The sequence below is a fragment of the Dermacentor silvarum genome, chromosome 1, assembly GCF_013339745.2.
Source record: "Dermacentor silvarum isolate Dsil-2018 chromosome 1, BIME_Dsil_1.4, whole genome shotgun sequence".
NCBI classification, from domain to species: domain Eukaryota; kingdom Metazoa; phylum Arthropoda; class Arachnida; order Ixodida; family Ixodidae; genus Dermacentor; species Dermacentor silvarum.
In genome coordinates, this window is record NC_051154.1 from 74,496,520 (window position 1) to 74,518,164 (window position 21,645).

Here is a 21,645-nt window from a genome sequence, read left to right on the forward strand (position 1 = left end):
GCGCGTGTCCGAATAGTTCGACATTGCAGAACACTGGTTATAACAGGCGGTTCATTTTGCCTGTGACATAAGAGCATTAAAAAAAAAAAAGCAAATTCTGGGGTTTTACGCACCAAAATCATGACACATGACTGAGGCACGCCAGTTGTGGAGGACTCAGATTGATTTTGACCACCTATAGGTTTCTTTAACGTGCACCTGAACCTAAATACACAGACATTTTGCATTTCGCCGCGGTAGAGATCAAATCCGTGACCTTGAGCTCAGCAATACAACTCCATAGCAAGTGGGCTACCGCGGCAGGTCATCATCATCATCATCATCATCAGCCTATATTTATGTACACTGCAGGACGAAGGCCTCTCCCTGCGATCTCCAATTACCCCTGTCTTGCGCTAGCCGATTCTAACTTACGCCTGCAAATTTCCCAACTTCACCACCCCACCTAGTTTTCTGCCCTCCTCGACTGCGCTTTCCTTCTCTTGGTATCCATTCTGTAACTCTAATGGTCTACCGGTTGTCCAGGTTGTCCATTCTTCGCATTACATGGCCAGCCCATTACATGGCTCCATTTCTTCATCTTAATGTATGTCAACTAGAATATCGGCTATCCCCGTTTTCTCTCTAATCCACACCGCTCTCTTCCTGTCTATTAACGTTAGGCCTACGTACACATATACATACACAGGTATGTATACATACAACAACATATACATGCGGCTGTAAAATGGGACAAGACAAGGCGAGAGAGAAGGCACGTGCATTGTCCCTTCTTGCAGCTGTGTACGTGTTTCCTTCAGCTGTTTAGCCACAATGAATCCAAGCAACAACCCAGCAGCTCCGCTTGACCGCTCGGAGCTCTTGAATGTGCGCTGAGGCTTCAGTAATTGGACGTTTCTTGCGTTGCGCCCCTATCGAAATGTGTCGTCATGGCTGCTAATCGGAAAACGTGACCTCCTGTTCATCTACTAAGCTACCCCGCGCACCGATACATCCTGCACGAAGACAAGCTTATCGGGTACAATTTTTTTTCAAAGCGAAAATTTTTTAGCTCTTTCACCCACTTTGCGTGAACGGCTGCCTGGTTGAGTAAACTGGGCCGATCCAGCCAGCATGATCAAATGTGCATGGTGACTTTGTGGACAGATCCTGACATCAGTACACGATGTGTGTGACCGCCAAGGGTTTCTTTAGAGCGACGCTCTACTACTCCAGGTACAAACCCAGAAAACGCCTGGTTCCGTAAACCTGACCTTCAAGCTCAGTCAAGGTCAAATAGGGACTAGCCTGCCACTACAGGCGGCTGCTGCGTACGCCGCGTGGGCGTCCATATCTTGAAAGCGATCTGCAATGTGGTCAGAGTGCGCGGTCGCGCGGGCCTCATCTTCAAAGTGATCTGCGATGCGTACAAAGTGCGCCGAGTGCTGGTAGCTTCGTATATATGCGCTGTGCTTTCGACGCTCCGTTCGCGTTGAAGTGAGACGCAGCACGAAGGCCACTTCGTTCGAGCAGCGTTTGTGCGTTGTCTTGTGGTGCCATTATGGATGCGGTGGTTTCTGACGGCGCCGAGCAGCGTCTGTGTCCTTTCCCAAAGCAAGAAAAACCGTGCTATCTCTCGACAAACTTGGTTTAACCGCGTTCAACCACGACAAACTTTTGGGGGTTTGTAACGCGGGCCGATCTTGTAGGCAGTATACACTATGTCACAGCAACCACACGAGTCGCTGCATTGGCAATTGGAGCTAACCAATAAGGGTCTCCAGCTGCATGTCTCAGGAGGTCTGCCAGCAAGCTATCGCTTGACTTTGACAATCGTCCACTGATGCCCCCTCCCTTACTATTTTTTTCTTCGTCGACTTCTAATATTTTGTGAAACAAACGCTATCGTTCGTACGGTGACAGCATTCTCGTTAAAAGTGAGCCATACTGCATGCATAGCGGAGACTGCACACCCATGCTCCATTTCAGCCAGTCGATCGCGCCACTATAGTCGCTCTATTTCTCGAACCGTTTGCCCGAATTCGTGCCGGTGTTCGGGTAATTCGTTTGTCACGCGTGGTCTGTTTTCTCCGGGGCGTGGAGGTAGATAGCTCGAGCACAGCTGGCGATTCGAGGCATGCGAATGAGAAAGAGCGCGACGACCGTATACAAGCATGCTTCAAACGAGAGCTAGCAGCTGCCAGCTGATATCCACGTGTATCAGCGGGCAATGAGGCTCTCAAAAAGTCACACATCGAATAAGTTATGGGAAGCACGGAAGCAATGCGCCACGCGGGAATAATAAGCGCCCCCGCAGTGTACGAAAGAAATATGTATATATGTACACAAGAGGAGAGAACGACAGTGCTCACGTGAAAGAGGATAGCAGTGGCGCGCTCATGGAGCTGCTCCTCGACGCCGTCGGTGCTCCGGTAGCGCGTCAACCAGTTGAGCACTGGCCGCGGTGCGTGCTGCTCGCGAGTGTAGACCGCTGCACGCGCACTTTTCTCGGTCGAGTATCGCCACGCACGGCGGGTGCACACAGCGCGACTCGTTGCGGCGATTGAACTGCTTCGGCGCGGCACCCGACGACGTCCGCGAGTCGTACGTCAGCCTTGCGCGCGCCGGCGTAAGTCGATTACGGGCCGAAGGAGAAAGACGAAGCGAAACAAGAAAACAGCGCGTATCGGCTTGGTGGAAACCTCATTAAAGCGATGACTCAGAAGGTCGCGCGCCGCCTCGGACACCGCTGCGGACCGGATTTGAGGCGCGCGTGCGGTGGGCAGGTATGGCAGCGGCCGGCCGGATCCAGCCGTCAAAGTGAGCGATCAGGCGGTTCGCCAGTGGCACGTCATCGCAGCGCTCGCGGACAGTGTCCTGACGCCGGTCGGACGCGCGCCGTCCCGGGTTTGCCCCCGCAGATGACAGGCTTGGCTTGAGGAAAGAAGTGTGGACCTATAGATATATAAAAGTCCACTGGGCGACGCTATATATTTCAGTCATCGTGCGCTCACCCCACCCGGCTACGCGGCTGATGCTGCATCAACTGAAAGGATTGAAATAAAAAGAAAAAACGCTTTTTGTTCCTCAACAACCTTTTTTTTTTCTTCCCCGCTACTCGCTTTAGTCCAATACTATAGCGGGAAGAACTGTAGAGTTGACGGGCGTGGTAGAAGAACATTTAGCAGTTGACCATGTCTGCTTAATCCGCCGTAACGGAGCGAATGGATGCCTGATTAGTTATAACAGAGGAAACACAAACACCTCTGGGAAAGAAAGGAGGAACAGAACGCGCCAACGTACACAGCGCGCCGTCCAATCGCAAAGATAATGCCGACTCGCTTTCGACACGTACTTACAGCCGCGCGTAATGAGGAGGAATAAAAGGTGGCCCAGATTATATCCGCTTAAATGAATTTTTACGTGCTTTTAAAAAAACCACGATATGATAATGAGGCACTTTGTATATTGGAGGACTCCGGATTAATTTTGACCACCCGGGGTTCATTGACGTACGTGCATCTAATTCCAACTACACGAGCGTTCTTGCATTTCGTCCCCATCGAAATGCGGCCGCCGCGGCCGGGTATCGAACCCGTGACCTCGAGCTTGGCAACGCCACCAGGCGCAACGCCATAGCTACGCGGTGGGTAGATTATATCCGTCCTATTATTCCGTCATAGCTTTCCGGGGAGTGATAAAGCCCGACGCACCTGCGCAAACCCTGGGTAAATGGGCGCGAAAGGATGATGCAAGCGCTCTGCTGCAACCCGCCCTTGCTGCAGGATGACGTGCGGCGCAACTCCCGCGCAATCTATACGCGGTCATGTGCTCAGCTACATATGCCACGTTCTGTCGTCATTCCGCGTGGGAGAGCACAGCTGTTGACAGTGATCAAGTGAGCGAGAGTATAGAGCCCGAGCCGAGCTTCGATCGAATTCTATAGGCCGGTAAAATGCAAGGATTCTTTTTGCTGGAGTCTTTTTTTTTTCTTATCATCCACCGTTCACGGCCAGTCGATCCCGGTGACAATGTGGGTAGAGTGGCATTCGGACCGTTCATAAAGACTGTGAAGGAATAGCTTTAGAATAGAATCGTTGCGTTACACCGACCCAGAACAGTCATCTTGGGAACAGGGTTTGTGAGAACGGTAGTTTGCATAACTATAGTGCCCTATATACACTGTCACTCCGAGGCTGTGAGACTCGAACAAATTCCCCTATTCCACAGCCGGTTGTGTGTTCAGGCCGTTGTCTGTGGATTTAGTCCTTCAGCGTAGTGCCGAGTTTGGAATTATGCGTGAAACACGCACAATTTCGGAAAAACAAAGAAAAAAAAAAGAAATGCAAATCTCAAGCTCTGTGGGAATCAATGTTATGCCAAACATTTCGCGGGTGGCTGGCTATCTATAGCTTCGTTTGGGGTTCCCCGAAGTTAAAATATATTTAATTATGAGATTTAACGTCTCGAAACTGCACAGGGGTCATGACTCCCGAGGACGCTGTAGTGGAGGGCTCCGGATTAATTCTTGCGAACGGGGTCCTTTAACTTATGTGCCGGCCGGCATTTCGCGCTGTTGCGCGTGTCATGGCAGGCGCACAGCGTCAACGAGGCCTTCAGATATATGATGTCCGTTTTCTGTGCAATAGGCATAGGGCTCGTGAGTTTTCTCAGAGTTGCGATGTCAGCATTGGACCATAGATCAGTGGAAGATGGAATCGGCCCTTTAAACTGCTCTGCCGTAATCAAAACAACGCGTCTGAAGTTACGGGGGTCATGGTAACAAGAACGCTTGCATTGGAGTTGAGTTCCTTCTTGACTTTTTTTTATAAACGTTTTTGTCTCTCTCTCTCTCTCGCTCTCTCGTTCTCTCTAAAATCCTATACTTCCGTGCTTCCTTACAAAATTCAAGCTTTGGAAAGTCACCTATTTTAGTTAGTTATGTCAGGTTTTATGGCGCAAAAAGCAACTAAGGCTATGATGCGCCATGCACAAGATGAAAATAAATAATTTGATGAAAGTGCTTCAAGCAACAAAGATCATTACTTTAAAGTTTGTTTAAGAAACCTGTTTCATCCAGAAATTTAAAAACATCGTGGCACCTATATTTATATAACTCATTTTTGTTCTACTAAATAAAAAAAAGGCGTTTTTGGGAAGAGACGGAATGTTTCTTGGACTAATTATAGAGAGGGCTGAGCTAGATACCTGCTAGATTCTCAGCACTGACCATGTATACCCGTAGAGAGCGCGACGTATCTCTTAGTAACGTTATGCACGGCACCTTGTTCTGATCTATAGGACGTTCCGCTGCCAATGACGGTCACAGGTTCGATTCCCGGTCGCGCTGGCCGCATTCAGACGAGGGCGCAAAATGCAACGACACTCGCGCACACTTCGATAATCAGGCGCTCGTTAAAAAGCCCCGCGAGATAGCCAAATTATAATCCGGAGATCCTGCGCCACAGCGTCCCTCGTATTCCAGACATTTTCTTTGCTGTATACCTTATAGACACCATCAGTCAATTAACCATTTCGTTTTCACGTGTAACACGGCCGCTGGATGGATGGATAGATTACAGGAGCTCCGCGATGTTCGGACTGCTTGGCTATAGCACTTCGCCAAGCCGGAGGCGGATTTCCGTCATCTCTGCGTTATTGTTACCACTGCCAAACTACTACACACGAATGGTATGCGCGCACCAGCAAGTCGTATTATACGCAATAATGTCATGTGAATGTCCGCATACGCGCAACTGCGCAAGGTGATGAAACATTGTTCCGCTTTCGTTGCGCCAAAAGAAGAAATAAACGAAAAAAAAAAAAAGAGATGCACGTGAAGAACGGTTGCGTTATGCAGCAGTTGCGTTGTCCCGGAGTGCAGCTGTCGCCTGGCAGCAGCCCGCCGAAAGAAAGAAGGGAAAAAAAAAAAAAAGACGAAAAGGAAAGGTAGACAGAAAGGAACGTCACGTCATGAATATATGTGACCTCCGAGGCCCGTGGATGCAAATAGGAAACGCGCGTACGCACGCGCGCCGGGGGCCCCAAAGGGCTGGCCATCTTTGGAGCCAAGGTCTGCCCGCGCGCGATACATATGTGGTATTATATGTACACACCCGCCGAGACGCCGCAGCCCGTACATATAGTATACATATACTAACGCGGCGCAGATGAACCTTACAACGCAAAACGCGGCGGCGGCAGTCCCGCTTCTGCCGGTGGTGGTGAAAAACATTTATTAAACTGGTTGCACAGAGGTGATTGGGTCGTAATCGCAAGAGCCGCGGCGCGTTGGAACAGGGTGCCAGCCTCTCCACAGCGACACTGAACGTCATGCACGAAGCGTGCGCGCTGTTTTGCCAGGAGCTATTATTATTTTGTTTGCCCCCGCAAAAGTTCAACATACACTTCTATACATGGTGTATCGTGTTCGCTTACTTTATAGACAAACTCGCTGAAAATTTCTCAGCTTTAAAAGGCTGTGAGGTAGTAAGTAACTGGCGACAGAAACCTGCGGCGTGGAACGGGTAATTTAAGCGTTTCGGCTTCTCTATATTTCAATGAAGGGGTGCGTGTAGCTTTCATTTGTGTATTACCTGTTTTATTTTATTTTGTTTTTTAAAGTTCGAACAGGTTTTCTTTAAAAAAATTGCCCGGCAGAGATAGCGCTGTTCCGACTTATCACATGCATTACTGGAAGAGGTTTAAATTACCTGCATGATAGAACGCAATGTCCAGCTGGTTCATTAAAAAGAAGCGCTAATTATTTATTATTCGCTTTAGTGGTGCTGCAGCCGGGGTTATATACCCGACAGACTCGGCTCTGCATGCCTGAGCGTCTCCTTCCGTGTCATGAATACGTGTCACCGTGAGTCCATTAATTCAGTCTGTCGCCGAAATGTGAGCAGAATGCGAGACACCTGCGTGGCGCAACTGTGCGCTGTCCTTCCGGGAAGACAGCACGCGCGTGAGGAAGCCGTCTTGTTATCGTGCTGTCCAGAAGCCTTATTTCTTTAAGCACCGACGCACTTGCACAGCTGAACCAGATCAAGTGCTACATGTCGCTCTCTTCGTTGCGCTCAGCGCAAGGGGCGCGTGCTGCAAGTGCTAAATTGAAGCGAATCAGTATAGCGAAGTCATGTCTGCTTTCGAGATATCCATGCCCAAAATATAAATATAATGACTGTATGCAGTCAATAGATTCCCTAACTGCATGGAGGGAGACTTTCGGGAAACTTAACGGGAACGCAAATGTGAGATATAGTTCGGTTTTGTGTTTCTCTTTTCCACCGCGCGGGGATTTTTAAAGCGCCTGCATAGTCGGGGTGACGAGCGCTCGTCGTTTGGCATCTACGTCGCACGCGTCCGCTCCATGGAAACGGCGAGTTTCGACGGTTTCCGACGCATCTGGGCTCGAATTTGTGGATGATCGCAGCAGCACAGACTCGGAAGACGACTTCGATTCGTCGGACTTCATTACGGACGAAGAAAGTGCGGCAAACCGCCCCGGAACATCGACGGGTATCCGCCGTTCAGTTTTGCTTTCTTCTCGGACCGTGTTATCGCTGCCGCGTATCGACGTAAGGATTTCCGGCGTGTTCTAAAGGTCACAGTTCTTATCTGCAAGATGTAAACGTCGTTCGGACGGGATAATTTAGCGGCGGACGCGCAGAGACTCGAGTTTTGTCCACGAAGACGGCCGGGAGTGCACCTTGGAATCGCCCTCCGAAGTGCTGTGTGTACCCGTGTGCCTCAAGAACTTTTGTAGATACAGAGCTTATATTTGCAGGCTGATTTCATGGAAAGGACAGGGAGGTTAACCAGACTTTGTCCAGTTTGCTACCCTAGACGTGGGAAGGGGGATGGGGGAGTGAAAGAAAGAGAGAGAGAAGACACGAGTCTTGATCGCACCAAGCCAGGCCTCAGCACATCTAAAGTCGGGCACTCAAGTCTGTCGCCTTCAGGTACTGTAGAAGAGCTGGAATGGCTTTCTGGGCTGATGACCTGCGAGGAGGCTCCCAAGACATCTTTATCTGTAAATGGCCCATCGTCAATTCTATTCGAGTCACACTGGAGAGTCTGGCGTTGTTTATTGAAGCGAGAACAGTGGCGCAGAAGGTGATCGATGGTCTCTTCACACTTTTTGCACTCCTGCAACTATCACATTGAATGGCGGACTCATCCATGTGCGCCAAGTGCAACGCAAATGTATTTCGTATCACAATTCCAAAGGGGTGCGCTGGTCTTGCAATTTCTGCTAAGCAGACATAACTTCGCTATCCACTAACTGCCTTTAATTTCCCAATTTCAACCTTTGTCACAAAGTGAACGACTGAAAAGTGAATTAGTGCAATCTTGTTAATCAGATAACTGAACGTTGCAATTTGTTGTGAAAGTAATCTCTGCCTCTTCAGGTAATCCACTAGAACAGGCCGATTTGCGTTATATGCTACAGGCAATTAATAAAATAATCTGTTCGAACTTAAAAATAAGAGCCTATTTTTTGATAGCCTCGTAGCGCGAGTATCAGCCGCGCCGCTTTTCTTTTTTTTTGGCAGCAGCACCAATTTAATCAAAAAACTCGATTACATGCCCCGCAGCAAAACTCGAAAACATTACTCGCTGCGCAAAACTTTTAAGGAGCGCTCAGCGGCATTCAATTGGACATTAAAGCTTTAGCATTCGCAACTCATACGAAGTGCCTTGGTGTCCTGGGATTTTTTGGGTCTGCTCGGTTCACTTTCCGGACGGAAAGCCCACGGAGGTCAACCATACTAAAAACTGCGTTTAGGATACGAAATAAAGGTAAGCAGAAAGCGTTCTGGTGCGCGTGTCGACTTCGTATAACTTGCGTAGCGATTGTGCCGTTACAGCAAATAAAGGAGATTGCATGGAACTTGACGGTTTTCATGTCCTGTGTTCTTCAAACATGAATGAATCGCATTGCAGTACTTGTGACCGTGAGAAAATGAAAGCACCATATGACTAGCGTGCACAAACACAGGGCTGCGCGCGCGTCAAATCCTCACTTGATTTTTTTTTTTTATTTCGTCCAATGTGTGGGTGCTTGAACTGCTACAATTGTGCAATGTTCACACTCTGCTACACCACAAGAAGCATGTTCAGGCATTGCTAACAGTGCTGGTGCCCGCTTCAGCGATATCGTACACGAATAAGCAAATTATTGTGAGTTCTTCATTGACTGCAAGAGAAAAAACGACCCTCGTTCCACGAATTGAACCCGTATTTCGCGTGAGCGTACTTTCTCTCATTTCTGCCGTCATTGTTTATCTAATTGTTCTTTCCAAGCGCCAATACAGAGCTGATTACGTGCAGAAGAATCTCGGGATAGGCTAGCTGGTTCATGGTAAACGAAAAATTTTCAGCGCGAACTATAGACAAGGGCGAAATAGAGACACATGAAAACAGGACCAGCGCTGACTTACAACAGTTCAGTTGAAAGTCACCGCTGGTCCTGTTTTCATGTATCTCTATTTCGTCCTTGTCTCGTTCGCGCTGAAAAAAAATTGGTTTACCTCTGATTACGTGCCTCTCCGAGCGCCGAGTTATGTCGGGCGCTGAAACCATCTGCTCCGCGCCGAGCTACCTGTGCGAGTTGGCACCGCGCCAGCTGTGCCGATGACGTCATCCGAAGCGCCGCTCGTCTATTCTTATCTAGGTCATCCATCATCCGCCGTGACAACTGCGCCACTGACCTCATTCTTGGCGCCGTGCAAACTTTTATCGCCAAGCTTCATACACCCGCATCGCGAATCTTCAAAGTGGGGACTCATACGCTCACGCGTAAAACACAATAAAGCGCCTCTAACTGGCAGCGCACGCGATATAAAATGTCTCCTAAAAGGAAATGTGGCTTTCGATCCGAAAGGCTGAATATGCCCCCTGGCACATTATGCATGAACAGAAAAGTAAACTAAGCATGGAACCTACGAACGAAACTACGAGTTTAACTTGCCGCATTTTGCTCATCAAACGACCGTTACTTTTTCTCCTCTATACGCAGCACAATGAAGACAGGTTGTTTTGTCCACATCAATTATTCCTAACATAGTCTCGTGCTTTTATATATATGTTCGAGTTAACACTTATCAGCACTGTGCAAAGGAAACTGAAGCGTTGACAAATGTTAATTGGAACATCAATACATTTCGCTGCAGATTATGAGAACGTATTTCTCGAAGCTTTTTGTTCATTTTCCGTTAGTTGCGAGGGCGGCATCAGCCTTATTAAAATTTACAGAGAAAAAATTGACTTAGCTTTAACGCGTGGCGTCATGTTGTATGTCCTTTACCGTGACACCTGACACCGCGGTTCGCGTGCTCTGCAGATGATTTCTGACAAATGGATAATACTTCCTTACTGCTTGACTTCAGTTCGACTATTGTGATCGATGCTTTAGAGTGATTAACTACAAAATTATTTAGTGAAATTTTGTTAATTAGTTAACATCACTCTGCAGTTTGTCTGGCAAATAGTGTCCGCCTGGCTCAAGTAACCCAGCTTAAGTGATAGAATTGCGATATATGTATACCACAGCAGATCTTTAATAATGGTTTCCATTGAAATAGACAACCTGCGATATACGAGGGCGAATCAGAAAGTCTTTGCCCCTATTTTTTTTTTCAGCCAAATTACGGCTGTAAATGACGAATGTAAAAATCCATTCCCAGCGGTGGACCTTTCTTGGACCGTCCCGGCCTCATCTGCCGGTAGCTCCGCAGGACGGCGCTGCTGTCAGTTGTTGAAGATGGCGGTTGTGCTTCGCACGTCCACGGCGTACGAGTAATGAAGTGTGATTCGTTTTGTATGGAGCAAGGGCCGAACGCCCATCGAAAATTCGAAATCCACAGGGAACTTAAGCCCACGTATGGGGAAAGGTGTCTCTCACTTTGAGAACTGTGAGGTGGTGGTGTTGCGAGTTCGCAAAAGGCCGTGAAGCCAAGACAGAAGTCCGACGGTGGTTCCACAGTCAGCCGGACGAATTCTACCTCAGCGGCATCTCAAATTTAGTGGTGCGATGGGACAAATGTCTGAACCGGTGTGGGGACAATGTGGAAAAATAGTGCAAGGTACGTAGAATAGCACGTATATTTGTAATTACCTGTATGTACCTTATTTTGGCTAATAAAGAATAGCGGCGAATACTTTCTGATTCACCCTCTATCTTTCTCACGATGCAGTTGCCGACAGTTACCCCGACCTCGAACCCGTGAACGTGGCATTAGTAATCAACGCCATACTAATCTTGCGGTGATCTCTCGTCTGGAAATCAACGTGACGTGAATGTTGAAAGGTTGCTTTCTGGCGGCCTTTATACCGTCCCACTGCTGCAGACTGAGCGCATAGCTCATGGACGACCATCTGCGCCGGCCCCGAAGCGTGTTTTGATGCGAGATGAGCCAAAAATGCCTATCTGTGGACAGCCGCCGCGGCGATTTGTTTCGCGTTTCATATTACCACACGGAGCGATATGGTTTGTCCCAGTCGCTTGAACAGAATGAATACGTCATGGAGAGGTTCCGTAGACGTCCGATTCTCTTGATGCTTTGGAAACGGCGGCTTATATATCTTTCTGACACAATCAATCAAAACTTATCATTCGATGCGCGCATGTATTAAATCCCCTCACATTCGCTTGTTATTCAAGGTAACGAAAGAAGTCAAAAGGGGAGCTGTCGTGAAACTCGGGCATGTGTCGACCATTGTAGTTGGAATACACAAGTGACCTAATAGCTTAAGAGCGAATTTGAGCTAAATCAATGCCTCCTTCGTCGCGTCCGCGCCGAGCCATTTTGATTTGCGAGCGCAAAATAAATGTTTGGGAGATAGCACACTGTCTAGATTTCAACTCGATACAAAAATGGGCCCATTTCTTCTTTATTTTCATGAGATTCTTGGACGGCTTTATGTTGGGAGTCCTAGTCGTCTTTCTCCGGTTGAAGTACTTCTTTCTCTCTCTCTCTCTCTTTGCAAATCCTCTCACATATGAATCGCACGCCCCCCCTCCCATGCCAGTTGTAGCGTCGTCGAGAGTACTGGCGTAGGAGCGAACAAGGTCTCCCTGCAAAGCGATACCTCTCAGAAGAACTGGTGCTCAAAAAAAAAAAAAAAGGATGCTGCACATTTAGCACACAGATTACATTCAGCCGCCATACACACTGGCGCACCGACGGGAGGAGCGGGAGTTGTAACCCTGCCTAGAGGTCAGCCGACCCACTGCCCCCTTCCTCGGAAGGTCGTCTTTTCGAGTTGAGCATCCCCAGAACCCATCTCAAGATGACGACGGTGATGCGCCTAGCATATTGCAGCATTGTAGCGCGACACAACGTATTGTCGCCGTCGAAAGACCTTACGTACAAGGCGTGTATACTGCAGCGGGACTCCTATATATCTTGGGCTTCGAATCCTACGAACACTCTGCGCCATCTAGTGGCGTTGCCGAGAAGTCGGGGCGCGGCCTCCGAGACGAAATGCGTGGCGCACCCATAGAGAAAGTATGGCGCACCGGTGCGCACCAACGCTGAGAGTTGTTCGCTCTCTAGCCGCACACTCAGTGGCACATACTCAATCACCATATAGTTGGCGAGAGGTTCGCTGAAACCCAGCGTACTACCCAGTACACTCATGGCGCAGCTCACTAAAACGTTGGCGTGAAAGACGTTCATTAAATACCGGCACCTAGCCAGTGATCTAAGGGGGTAATATAGAGGTCTGTTGAAGAGCAGTACAAGGAGTGGCGCATACACAGTGCTGAAAGAGATTCATTGAAGATCGGTACATGCAGTCCCGCATCTCCAGTGACTCGTGTCCGCGTCAAAGAGCGGTCCGTAGGTACACAATGCCATATACCTAGTGACCCAAGTAGGTCCGACGGTTGGCTTCAAACCCCGCTCCCTGAGCAAAGCAGCCCTACGCGCTAACCAGGGACCCAGGTTTGCGGGAAAACGGTGAGAGGCATGAATCGTAGATAGACAGCTAGCCCCCGCACAGTGCGTGAAGTACCCTAAGAATGGTCGCATTAAAATTATATATATATATAATAGGAAGCCAACAAACATAGCCACCAAGGACAACATAGGCGACATTACTTGTATTAACTAATTGAATGAAAGAACTGATAAATTAATGGAAATTAATGTGGATGAAAAAACTTGCCGCAGGTGGGGAACGATCCCACGTCCTCGCATTGCGCGTGCGATGCTCTTATATATATATATATGATGTTTTATTGGATTAATTGCTACCACGATTTAAAAAAAATCACCCGTGACATATAGCAGAATTCTACTTCTTGAGCTAGATTACTCACAGAGGCAGACATTATTTGCACCAAAATGGAAGTCAGTATTTGACTAACAATTTTTGCTAATTACTTTACACAACATATTACAATTTACAAATTGTAGCCGGTGTCTTTTAAAGTCATGTACAATTCAAATGAATTCTGAGGATGACACCAGTTTCGAGATATGCGTTTAGAAAGATTGCGACAAAATGCATTGGTGTTCCGGTAACTTTTGAGCTTCAATGTATAAAAAGGCCTTTTGTTAAAAAAAGAAACCAAGCGGAACAACTGTACATCATACGGCAACCTTATCCCAAAACTGGTGCTAGTTTCAAAATTCGTTCCAAGTGGATGTGCCTTGTGAAATCACTGGCTTCAATTCGTGTACTGCAATACGTGTGCTGTGTAATTAGTTGAAAAGTTAATTACTAAACCTTTGGTAGTTAGTCAATCATGCGTATTGATTTGCAGTGTAATGAGTAATGTAATTTCTTCGAGTATTCCAGCTCAATAAGTAGATTTGTGCTAAATGCCACAGGCAAGTTTTATAAAATTTGGTAACGTTAAAATAAAACACCATATATATATATATATATATATATATATATATATATATATATATATATATATATATATAACAATGATAATCTCTTGGCGAAATTCGCGCTGGGACGCCCTTCCGAGGTTTGTGGCAACCTCTTTTTCCGCACCGGGGCTCCTTCGCTTACGCATGGACAGAGCACACCCGTCAAGGGCAACGATTTCGCGTAACCGTCCCTGAAATGGTACGCCGGCCCACTGCGAGATGCGCTCTCTGCATGTGTACGTGCGTCCGTCGAGGCGGGCAGTCTTGCTCATAGTAGTTTACAGTGGCACCTAAATAAAAGGCCGCCCTTCGACCGCGTCGCGTCCATGGGTGAGCCGGCGTTGCCCCCGTGGTGGAGGGACACATTTTCCGCTACACTCAGTGTGACTTGACCATTCTTGACGGGGTTTATGACAGTGGGGGTTATAGCGTATGAGCCGGCGCTTCGTCACGTGATTAGAGCACTCGCTGATCTGCTATGAGACACAGGCACACAGCGGATGTTCATATTCGGGTGCAGTGCGTATCATTCCATGCTATACTACACCGCATGCGTCGCCGAAGACATTCAGACTGCGATAGGCGGCCATCGAAGACGCATTGAAAAAAAAATTGCAGTTTCGCCCGAAAGGCGAAGCATCAATTGCGATAGCAAATTAGTAGATAACTATACGGAGTAAGGATGGTAGTTTCATCGGCGGCATAAACTTGGACACATTCGCTTACTAACTGAATTAACCAGCATGGTGTCAGCGCGCACAAGCAAACATGAATAGATCACACTCGATGACCGCACACAACCGCTGTCAAAACGCTGGCGTGAGCAAGAGCGCCAGCAGCATCGAGCGAAGGTTCGTGCGGTCTATCGCTTCAACGGCAACTGAGCGGCGAAAGCACAGCGTATACAAAGGTAGGAGCCATGTTGCAAATCGCTTTCAAGATACGGTGCGCGCGACCGCCCGCCGCCGCGCAAAGTACAAGCACGCAGTTGCTCGCAGAGCAGAAGCCACACCCCCTCCCTCCTGCGCTACCTTCCCGCTTTCCTCCTTTCGCCTACAGCTCAACGTCGCCCCCCCCCCTCCCTCCCATCCCCCCACGGCCTTTCGCGCAACGGAAGACGTCGCGTTTGCTCTCCACCGTGCGTTCGCTCCCCGTGAAAGCGCGCGTCCCTCGCGTGCTTTCACGCGCATATATATACAGCCTACAGCGCGCGGCGACGATTTTATCGCTCTTGGACTTTACACCTAACCTCGCGGCGACGGCGACGCCGACGGCAGAAATCCGCTTGGAGTGTCCATATAAATGCTATCGCAATAAAATCAAATTCTGGGGTTTTACGTGCCAGAATCTTAATGTGATTCAAGGCAGGCCATAGTGGCGGATTCCGGACTAATTTTGAGCCCCTAGGGATCTTTAACGTGCGCTCAATGCATGGCACACGGGCGTTTTTGCATGTCGCCCGAATCGAGATGCGGCCGCCGCGGCCGGGATTTGATCGCGCGTCCTCGTGCTTAGCCGCGCAACATCATAACCGCTATAAGCCACCGCGGCGGATGAAGTCGCATTCTTGCGAGAGACGCCAAGATATCCGAAGTTGCGGAAACGACGGCCGCCCGACTGACCCACGTTTCGTCATCAGCAGGTCAAGTTCTCGAGGAGTTCACGACCACTGGCCGGGCCGGGAGAAGTTTCTATACCACAAAGATGAGATGACCGGCAGTGTACTTCAAAAGGCCGCTATAAAGACAGGCGTCGTTTTCGGTTACCGAGGCATGCTGGTGACGTCAACTGCGGACTCTCTCCAGAGAGGGTGGGAGGTATACAGAGTGCGAAGCCAAGTGACCCACATAAACAGGCGTCACTCGCGGCATATAGGAGGGGGCTCCGTTTACAACGACGTGACCGCGAAACCGGCCGTCAGCTCCAGAGTACAAAGCGCACGTGACCCCGGTCCGGGCCGCATGGGCGGGTCGCGGGAGGCCGCGCGGAGGTTTTTTCGGAAGGTTCTTGAGGGCAGCCGGCTTTTATCGTCACAGTCGCGTACTAATAAATAAATAAATCCACTGATAAAAAAAAAAAAAAAAAAAACTGGAGCCGACGACGACGTCGGCGATAAGCACCCAAGCTGCACTTTTCTGGGAGCTCTATCAGAGAAGACCGAGATGACCTCAGCGAACCCCTGATTGGGAAGAGGGGTGCAGTTGTGGACAGGCTTCTCGCTCGTCACTGGCAGGCCGATTGAGAAGTTGCCGCCGAGATCCTGCACGCCTTGTAATTAGCTATGGAACACACACCTCCCACATGCGACTCATGGCTTCATTACGGTGCTTGCCCGGAGCCCTGAACCTGGCCCTTAAGAGCGGTCTAACCAAAACCAACCGTTGCACGCAGTCGACATATATAGTTTATTTCTTGATTTAGTGGGCCGAAGCAGAGTGCGCAATCAGAAGGCTTCTGCGTCTTCGTCTGTGCCTTGATGTCATTATCACGCAGTAGATGCTCAGCGCCTCACGGCGAAGAAATCACAAGTGCTCAAGAGAAATGTACGCCCGAGTCACGACGGGGGAGGCAGTATATATAGTATAGAAAATTCGAGGTTAATTTTCGGGCCGTTCCGCACCCACCGAAGCGCGACCGCCACGGCCCGCAACCTCTGGATCATACCTCAGAACTACCGCGGAGGTTTTGGTTAAATTAGTTTATTCAACAACTTGTGCTGGCCTTTCTTAGGCGTTTCATTCACAAGGGCTGCGTTAGTGCCGGTTCCGCCGCAGGCAATACGCTGGAATGAGTAATTGACATTCATGTGCACATTCTTGGCTGTGTTTTGGGGTTTCTTGGGCTACAGCAGCGGAAAATAAGGCTCTAACGCTTTCGAGATCAGTGACACTGCCCCGTGTCGCAGCCATGCGGTGCCTATTTCGTCGTTAGCGATTGCGTTTGAAATTGTCGCATGAACTTGTTCTTAAAAAAAGAAAGAAAGAAAGAAAGAAAGAAAGAAAGAAAGAAAGAAAAAGAGAAAGAAGAAACCTTTGCGGGAGTGGTTCATTTCTGTGCTGCGATCACGAACAAAATGTGCACAACAGCCTTCTCCAACGCACGAATTCTCGCATCCTAATTTGGAAAGTTTTCCGGGTTATGTGTAGGAAGCCGGTACCGCTGTGGTAGAGGTAGAGAGGGGAGAGCTTGGAATAGGGTGTACGCGTATGTGTATATATACAGGGTGTCCTTTTTTTCAGCTGTACAAAATTTTTAAAAGGTTGCCTGTGGCAGATAGCACAACTTTAACCCTTGATCTAAATGACTGGATGAGGGGGCCATTACTCCTGCGAGAAATAAAAATTTCTTAATTGAATAATTAACCTAATTACGCTAACGGAAATTTTTCATTAATAACTTTACGGCACATATACAATCTACGAATTGTAGCTAGTGAGTACGCAAGGCATATCGACTGAGAACGAATCCTAAAAATGGCACCGGTTTCGAGATATGCGCCGTCAAACTTGCTGTAAAGATACACTGTTATTCCACTTACTTTTTTTAGAAAACGCTGCGCTTTATTGATTTTATTTTTAATTCGGCGGACACATTGAAAATCAATATATCGAAACTGGCCTAGCTCTGAGAATTCGCTCCAAGTGGATATACCTTACATGCTCAATAGCTACAATTGGTAGATTGAAATATGTGCCGTGAAGTAATTAATTAAAAAGCGATTTAACCTAATTATGTTAATTATTCAATTAACCATTTTGATTTCACGCAGAAGTAATGGCCGCTTCATCGAGTAATGCAGATCAAGGGCGAGAATTGTGCTATCTTTCACAGACAAGCTTTAAAATTTTGGTGCAAGTAAAAAGGTCCAAACACAATAACCACGCAAAAAAACACCCTATATATATATATATATATATATATATATATATATAACCATTGATGCCTACAGGGAGCATACGTGGGTTTATTGACCAGTTGCCATCACCCAAAAAAGATCACGTGCTCGTGACGCCTGCGGCAGAAAGGATGTTCCACATCCGCCCCTAGGCTTGTGAGTGGTGGCGCTGGCTAACACTCCCAGAGTTAGTTCTAGTTGTAAAACATAAATACCCCAGAAAGCGGATGGGAAAACGGTTCCGCGGTAGCTCAATGGTGAGAGCATCGCACGCGTAATGCGAAGACGTGGATTCGTTCCCCACCTGCGGACAGTTGTTTTTTCATTCGTTTTCATTTCCATTAATTTATCACTTATTTAATTCAATTAGTGTGGGCAAGTAATTTCCCCTATGTTGTTCTTGATGTCAATGTTTGTTGGCTTCTTATGATATGATTAATAAAATCGGGGCCCTCGGTTCTCTTTCTTCTCGTTCTGTATATATATATATATATATATATATATATATATATATATATATATTCGCTCCACGAAGAGACAGGACGTGTGTCCAGTGGGCTCCTGAACTGAACAACAATTAGTAATGCGGTGAACGAGGTTTAAATCATGGATCCGGGACCTCAATGAGGTGCGACGCCATGCTAACGCATTTCTCGCATTTATACTACTAAATCGCCACTAAAGCTTTTGTTGCTTGAACAGTTGGAGTTGAAGCCGTCTTCCGGGCCAGAGCCCTTCAAGAATGGTAGATACGTACAAAAACAACAACGCCCCCTCGCTTTTTAAAATATTTTTAAAGAACTATAAACTCTTCAACGGCTAAACAAGCATCCTTGTGACATTGCCCAACTGAGGGCGCTCTGAGAGAAAGAACTTCAGGAATTGCAAAATTCACTACGATTTTTCTAAATCTTGTTTCTAAAATGCTTTTCCTTGCATGTGCAAATCGTCTACAGAATAATAATAAACTGTCTCATGTACTGTACACCACAAAACGGACACAGCGGGGAGGCAGCCAGACCAGCCCTGTGTCGATAAAATATCAAGGAAGGTGTTCGACACCGTAATCGAGTGAAATTAACCTCAGTTTTACGTGTTTGAAAGAAATTACTGCGCCAAGGGAACAGTAGGTGTCGATACTCTGCAAAATTAGTTATAGCTGGGCTTAATAATAATAATTTCTGGAGTTCTATACGTGCCAAAACCACGATATGATTATGAGGCACGCCGTAGTGGGGGACTCCGGCATAATTTTGACCACCTGGGGTTCCTTAGCGTGCACCCAATGCATGGTACACGGGCGTTTTTGCATTTCGCCCCCATCGAAATGCGGGCGCGCCGCGGCCGGGATTGCACATGACCTGAATCTAGCTGTAGTAATGTATGTTGACACGGGAAGTACCGAGAGAATCGGGCCACTGAGGCCCGCTCTCGCCAGGCTGCCATTTCATTCATAAATAATCCCTTATGTACAGGTACCCAGACAAGTCTTATTAACTTTAATTGGCCAGGCACGAGAGAATGGAATGTATGCAAGATGTGAGACTCACGGTTGGCCGTGAGTGATGTACATAAGGATAACCAATCTGCTATTATGACCCCTGACGAAGGTGGCGGACTTGGTTTTCTGAGAGCTAATATTATACCGCCAGGAATCCAGCCAAAAATACTGGTATGAAATCAGGAATGCTATGGGAGAAATGCCAATAACTGAATTTTCTTCACATTTTGATGCGTCTATACGCCTTCCTTCGTCTTCGTTTTCAGGGAGCTGTTGTTATTAGCCACGAGCCAATACCAGCTCGCCCAGTTTTTCTAACCTCTTTACTGTCTGGAAGTTCTGTAGCGCAAATTGTGGCTGTTTACCGCCCCGGAAGATGAGATACGGCTCAGTCAAGTGCGGCACCTTATTCTGTTGAAGGACCGTCTCATCCAAGCGACGGATCATGTTTATGGCGTTTTACCCGCCGTGGTAGCTCAGTGGCTATTGCGATGCCGAGCTGTAGGTCGCGGGTTCGATACCTGCCGCGGCGGTTGCATTTCGATGGGGGCCGAATGCAAAAACACTCGTTTACCGTGCATTGGGTGCGCGTTAAAGAACCCCAAAGGGTCAAAAATTAATTCGGAGTACTGCACTGTACGGCGTGCCTCATAATCAGATCGTGGTTTTGGTACATATAAAGCCTAGAATTTAATTAGTTACCTGTTTGCACAATTTTGAACATCCTATTGAATACAAAGCTTGGATAACTATATAGTTGGTTTGCGCTGACGTCATTGTGGCCGCCATCTTGGGGTACTAGCACGTTAAGGAGCTGCGTAAGCAAGAAATTACGTACGTGACAGCACGACAGGCGCGTTTTGCGCCGAGGACAAACCGATAGCGGATATAACCTGGTGAAAAGCTGTCACCGCCCAAAAAAAAAAAAAAAAAAATGCATGCGTGACAATACGGTGCAGTGACGTCATCGTGGCTGCCATGTTCAGGGTACTAGCACGGCGAGAAGCCGCGTCCCGGTTGTTACACGTGATATCTATTGAACTACTGCCGTGTGTTTCACGACGAGAGCATGACTGTTAAATGATGCTATTTCACTTTCACAAATTGAAGAGGTTCGCGTGAAGTGTCGAATGCCGGCATGAGCCTTCGGATGACCGACAACCAGCGTGCTTTCTGAAACGACGTTCGCGTTCACACTTGTGCCGTAAAATGTAACTTATTTGAACCCAAAAAGAAGAGTATACGTACTTACTACCTTAGCTGTACTTATTAGCTTGGCTGTTTAAAGAGGATATTTGCTTTTTATCGGCACTCTTCCTTATTTTCAAGGAAGCTCGCGGGAATTGCGTCATAGAGCTGCCATGCTTTCGCACTGGGAACTGACGCCCCTTGAGACCCGTGGCGCCTTCTCTCGAGCTGAAAGGGAGACTCCGATCAAGAAATCGGCCACATTCATGGGAATTGTTGAGAAACCTGTTCAGTCTTCCAACCATGTTCTGGACAAATATAGGATGAACCACTGTGGGGGATGGGCCAAGAACCTGGTGGTAGCAGTTGAGGGAGGGATTGCACGATAACATACATGCGAACACTAAGAAAAGACAGAAAAGCCAAAGTCTGTTCACGTGTCAGGACTTAAGAATGCATACATAGCAAATAGCTAGTCGGGAAGCCAGGGCAAGAGTGAACTTCATCAAACTTGCTGCGCGACAAAGACTGACCGTTCCCACGAATGGGTGTCCTACTGCCTTCATCAACGCTTTGAGACTACTCCCCGCATGCATCGTAAATCTCGTGCATTGACGAAATGACGCATGTATATACACACGAGCCGCTAGGCGCACATTCTAATGACACTGGTGTAATCAATGTTTAGTGATGCGTAGGGCATACGAAAAGCCACACTGTTCAGGTGGTTCGCCATTATATGCGCTGTGTATACAGTCTCGAAGGTTCAGCCACGCATAGCGTCCCTTGGTCGATCAGGTTCCGCAGGCAATGCAATGGTGGGCCGATCTGGAAGCCTGCGAGGTATGAGACTCCACAGAGGCCGACGAAGATCGAGTTCATGCGTAATGAACCATACACAGCTATTCTCTGCGCAACGACAAATGTACGAGTGCGTTGCGTAACTGAGAAGCCCAGCACAAAGCGGATTCCCCACTACTTCGTCAGTGTCATCATTACAACTGCCTTCCTCGCGCTGCTGATGAGTTTCGTTGAATAAGCCAACTCGCTCTTGGCTGCCGGGATATACGTCTTGGTTCGATGACTATATCGTCACGCGCTCCGCCAAAAGTAATGAGAAAGGCCGAAAACCTCGGAAAAAGCTGAAACGCCAGCTCTATCTATACATGCAAGGCTTGGTACTTTTGACG

The 21,645-nt window shown here is 47.9% G+C and overlaps 1 protein-coding gene across 2 annotated transcripts in view; it reads right to left on the minus strand.

Moving 5' to 3' along the window:
• Window positions 1-21,645, minus strand: part of LOC119466234 (uncharacterized) — an 84,016-nt gene that overhangs the window by 45,866 nt on the left and 16,505 nt on the right. The window contains exon 1 of one of the 2 annotated variants that reach the window (XM_037726725.2): window positions 2,352-2,486. The exons of the other annotated variant lie outside the window; for it this stretch is intronic. Coding sequence (XP_037582653.1) covers window positions 2,352-2,380 — 29 coding nt within the window. The 5' untranslated portion in view covers window positions 2,381-2,486. Of the gene's footprint in view, window positions 1-2,351; window positions 2,487-21,645 lie in introns of those variants that run through there. 2 annotated transcript variants of the gene reach the window in all.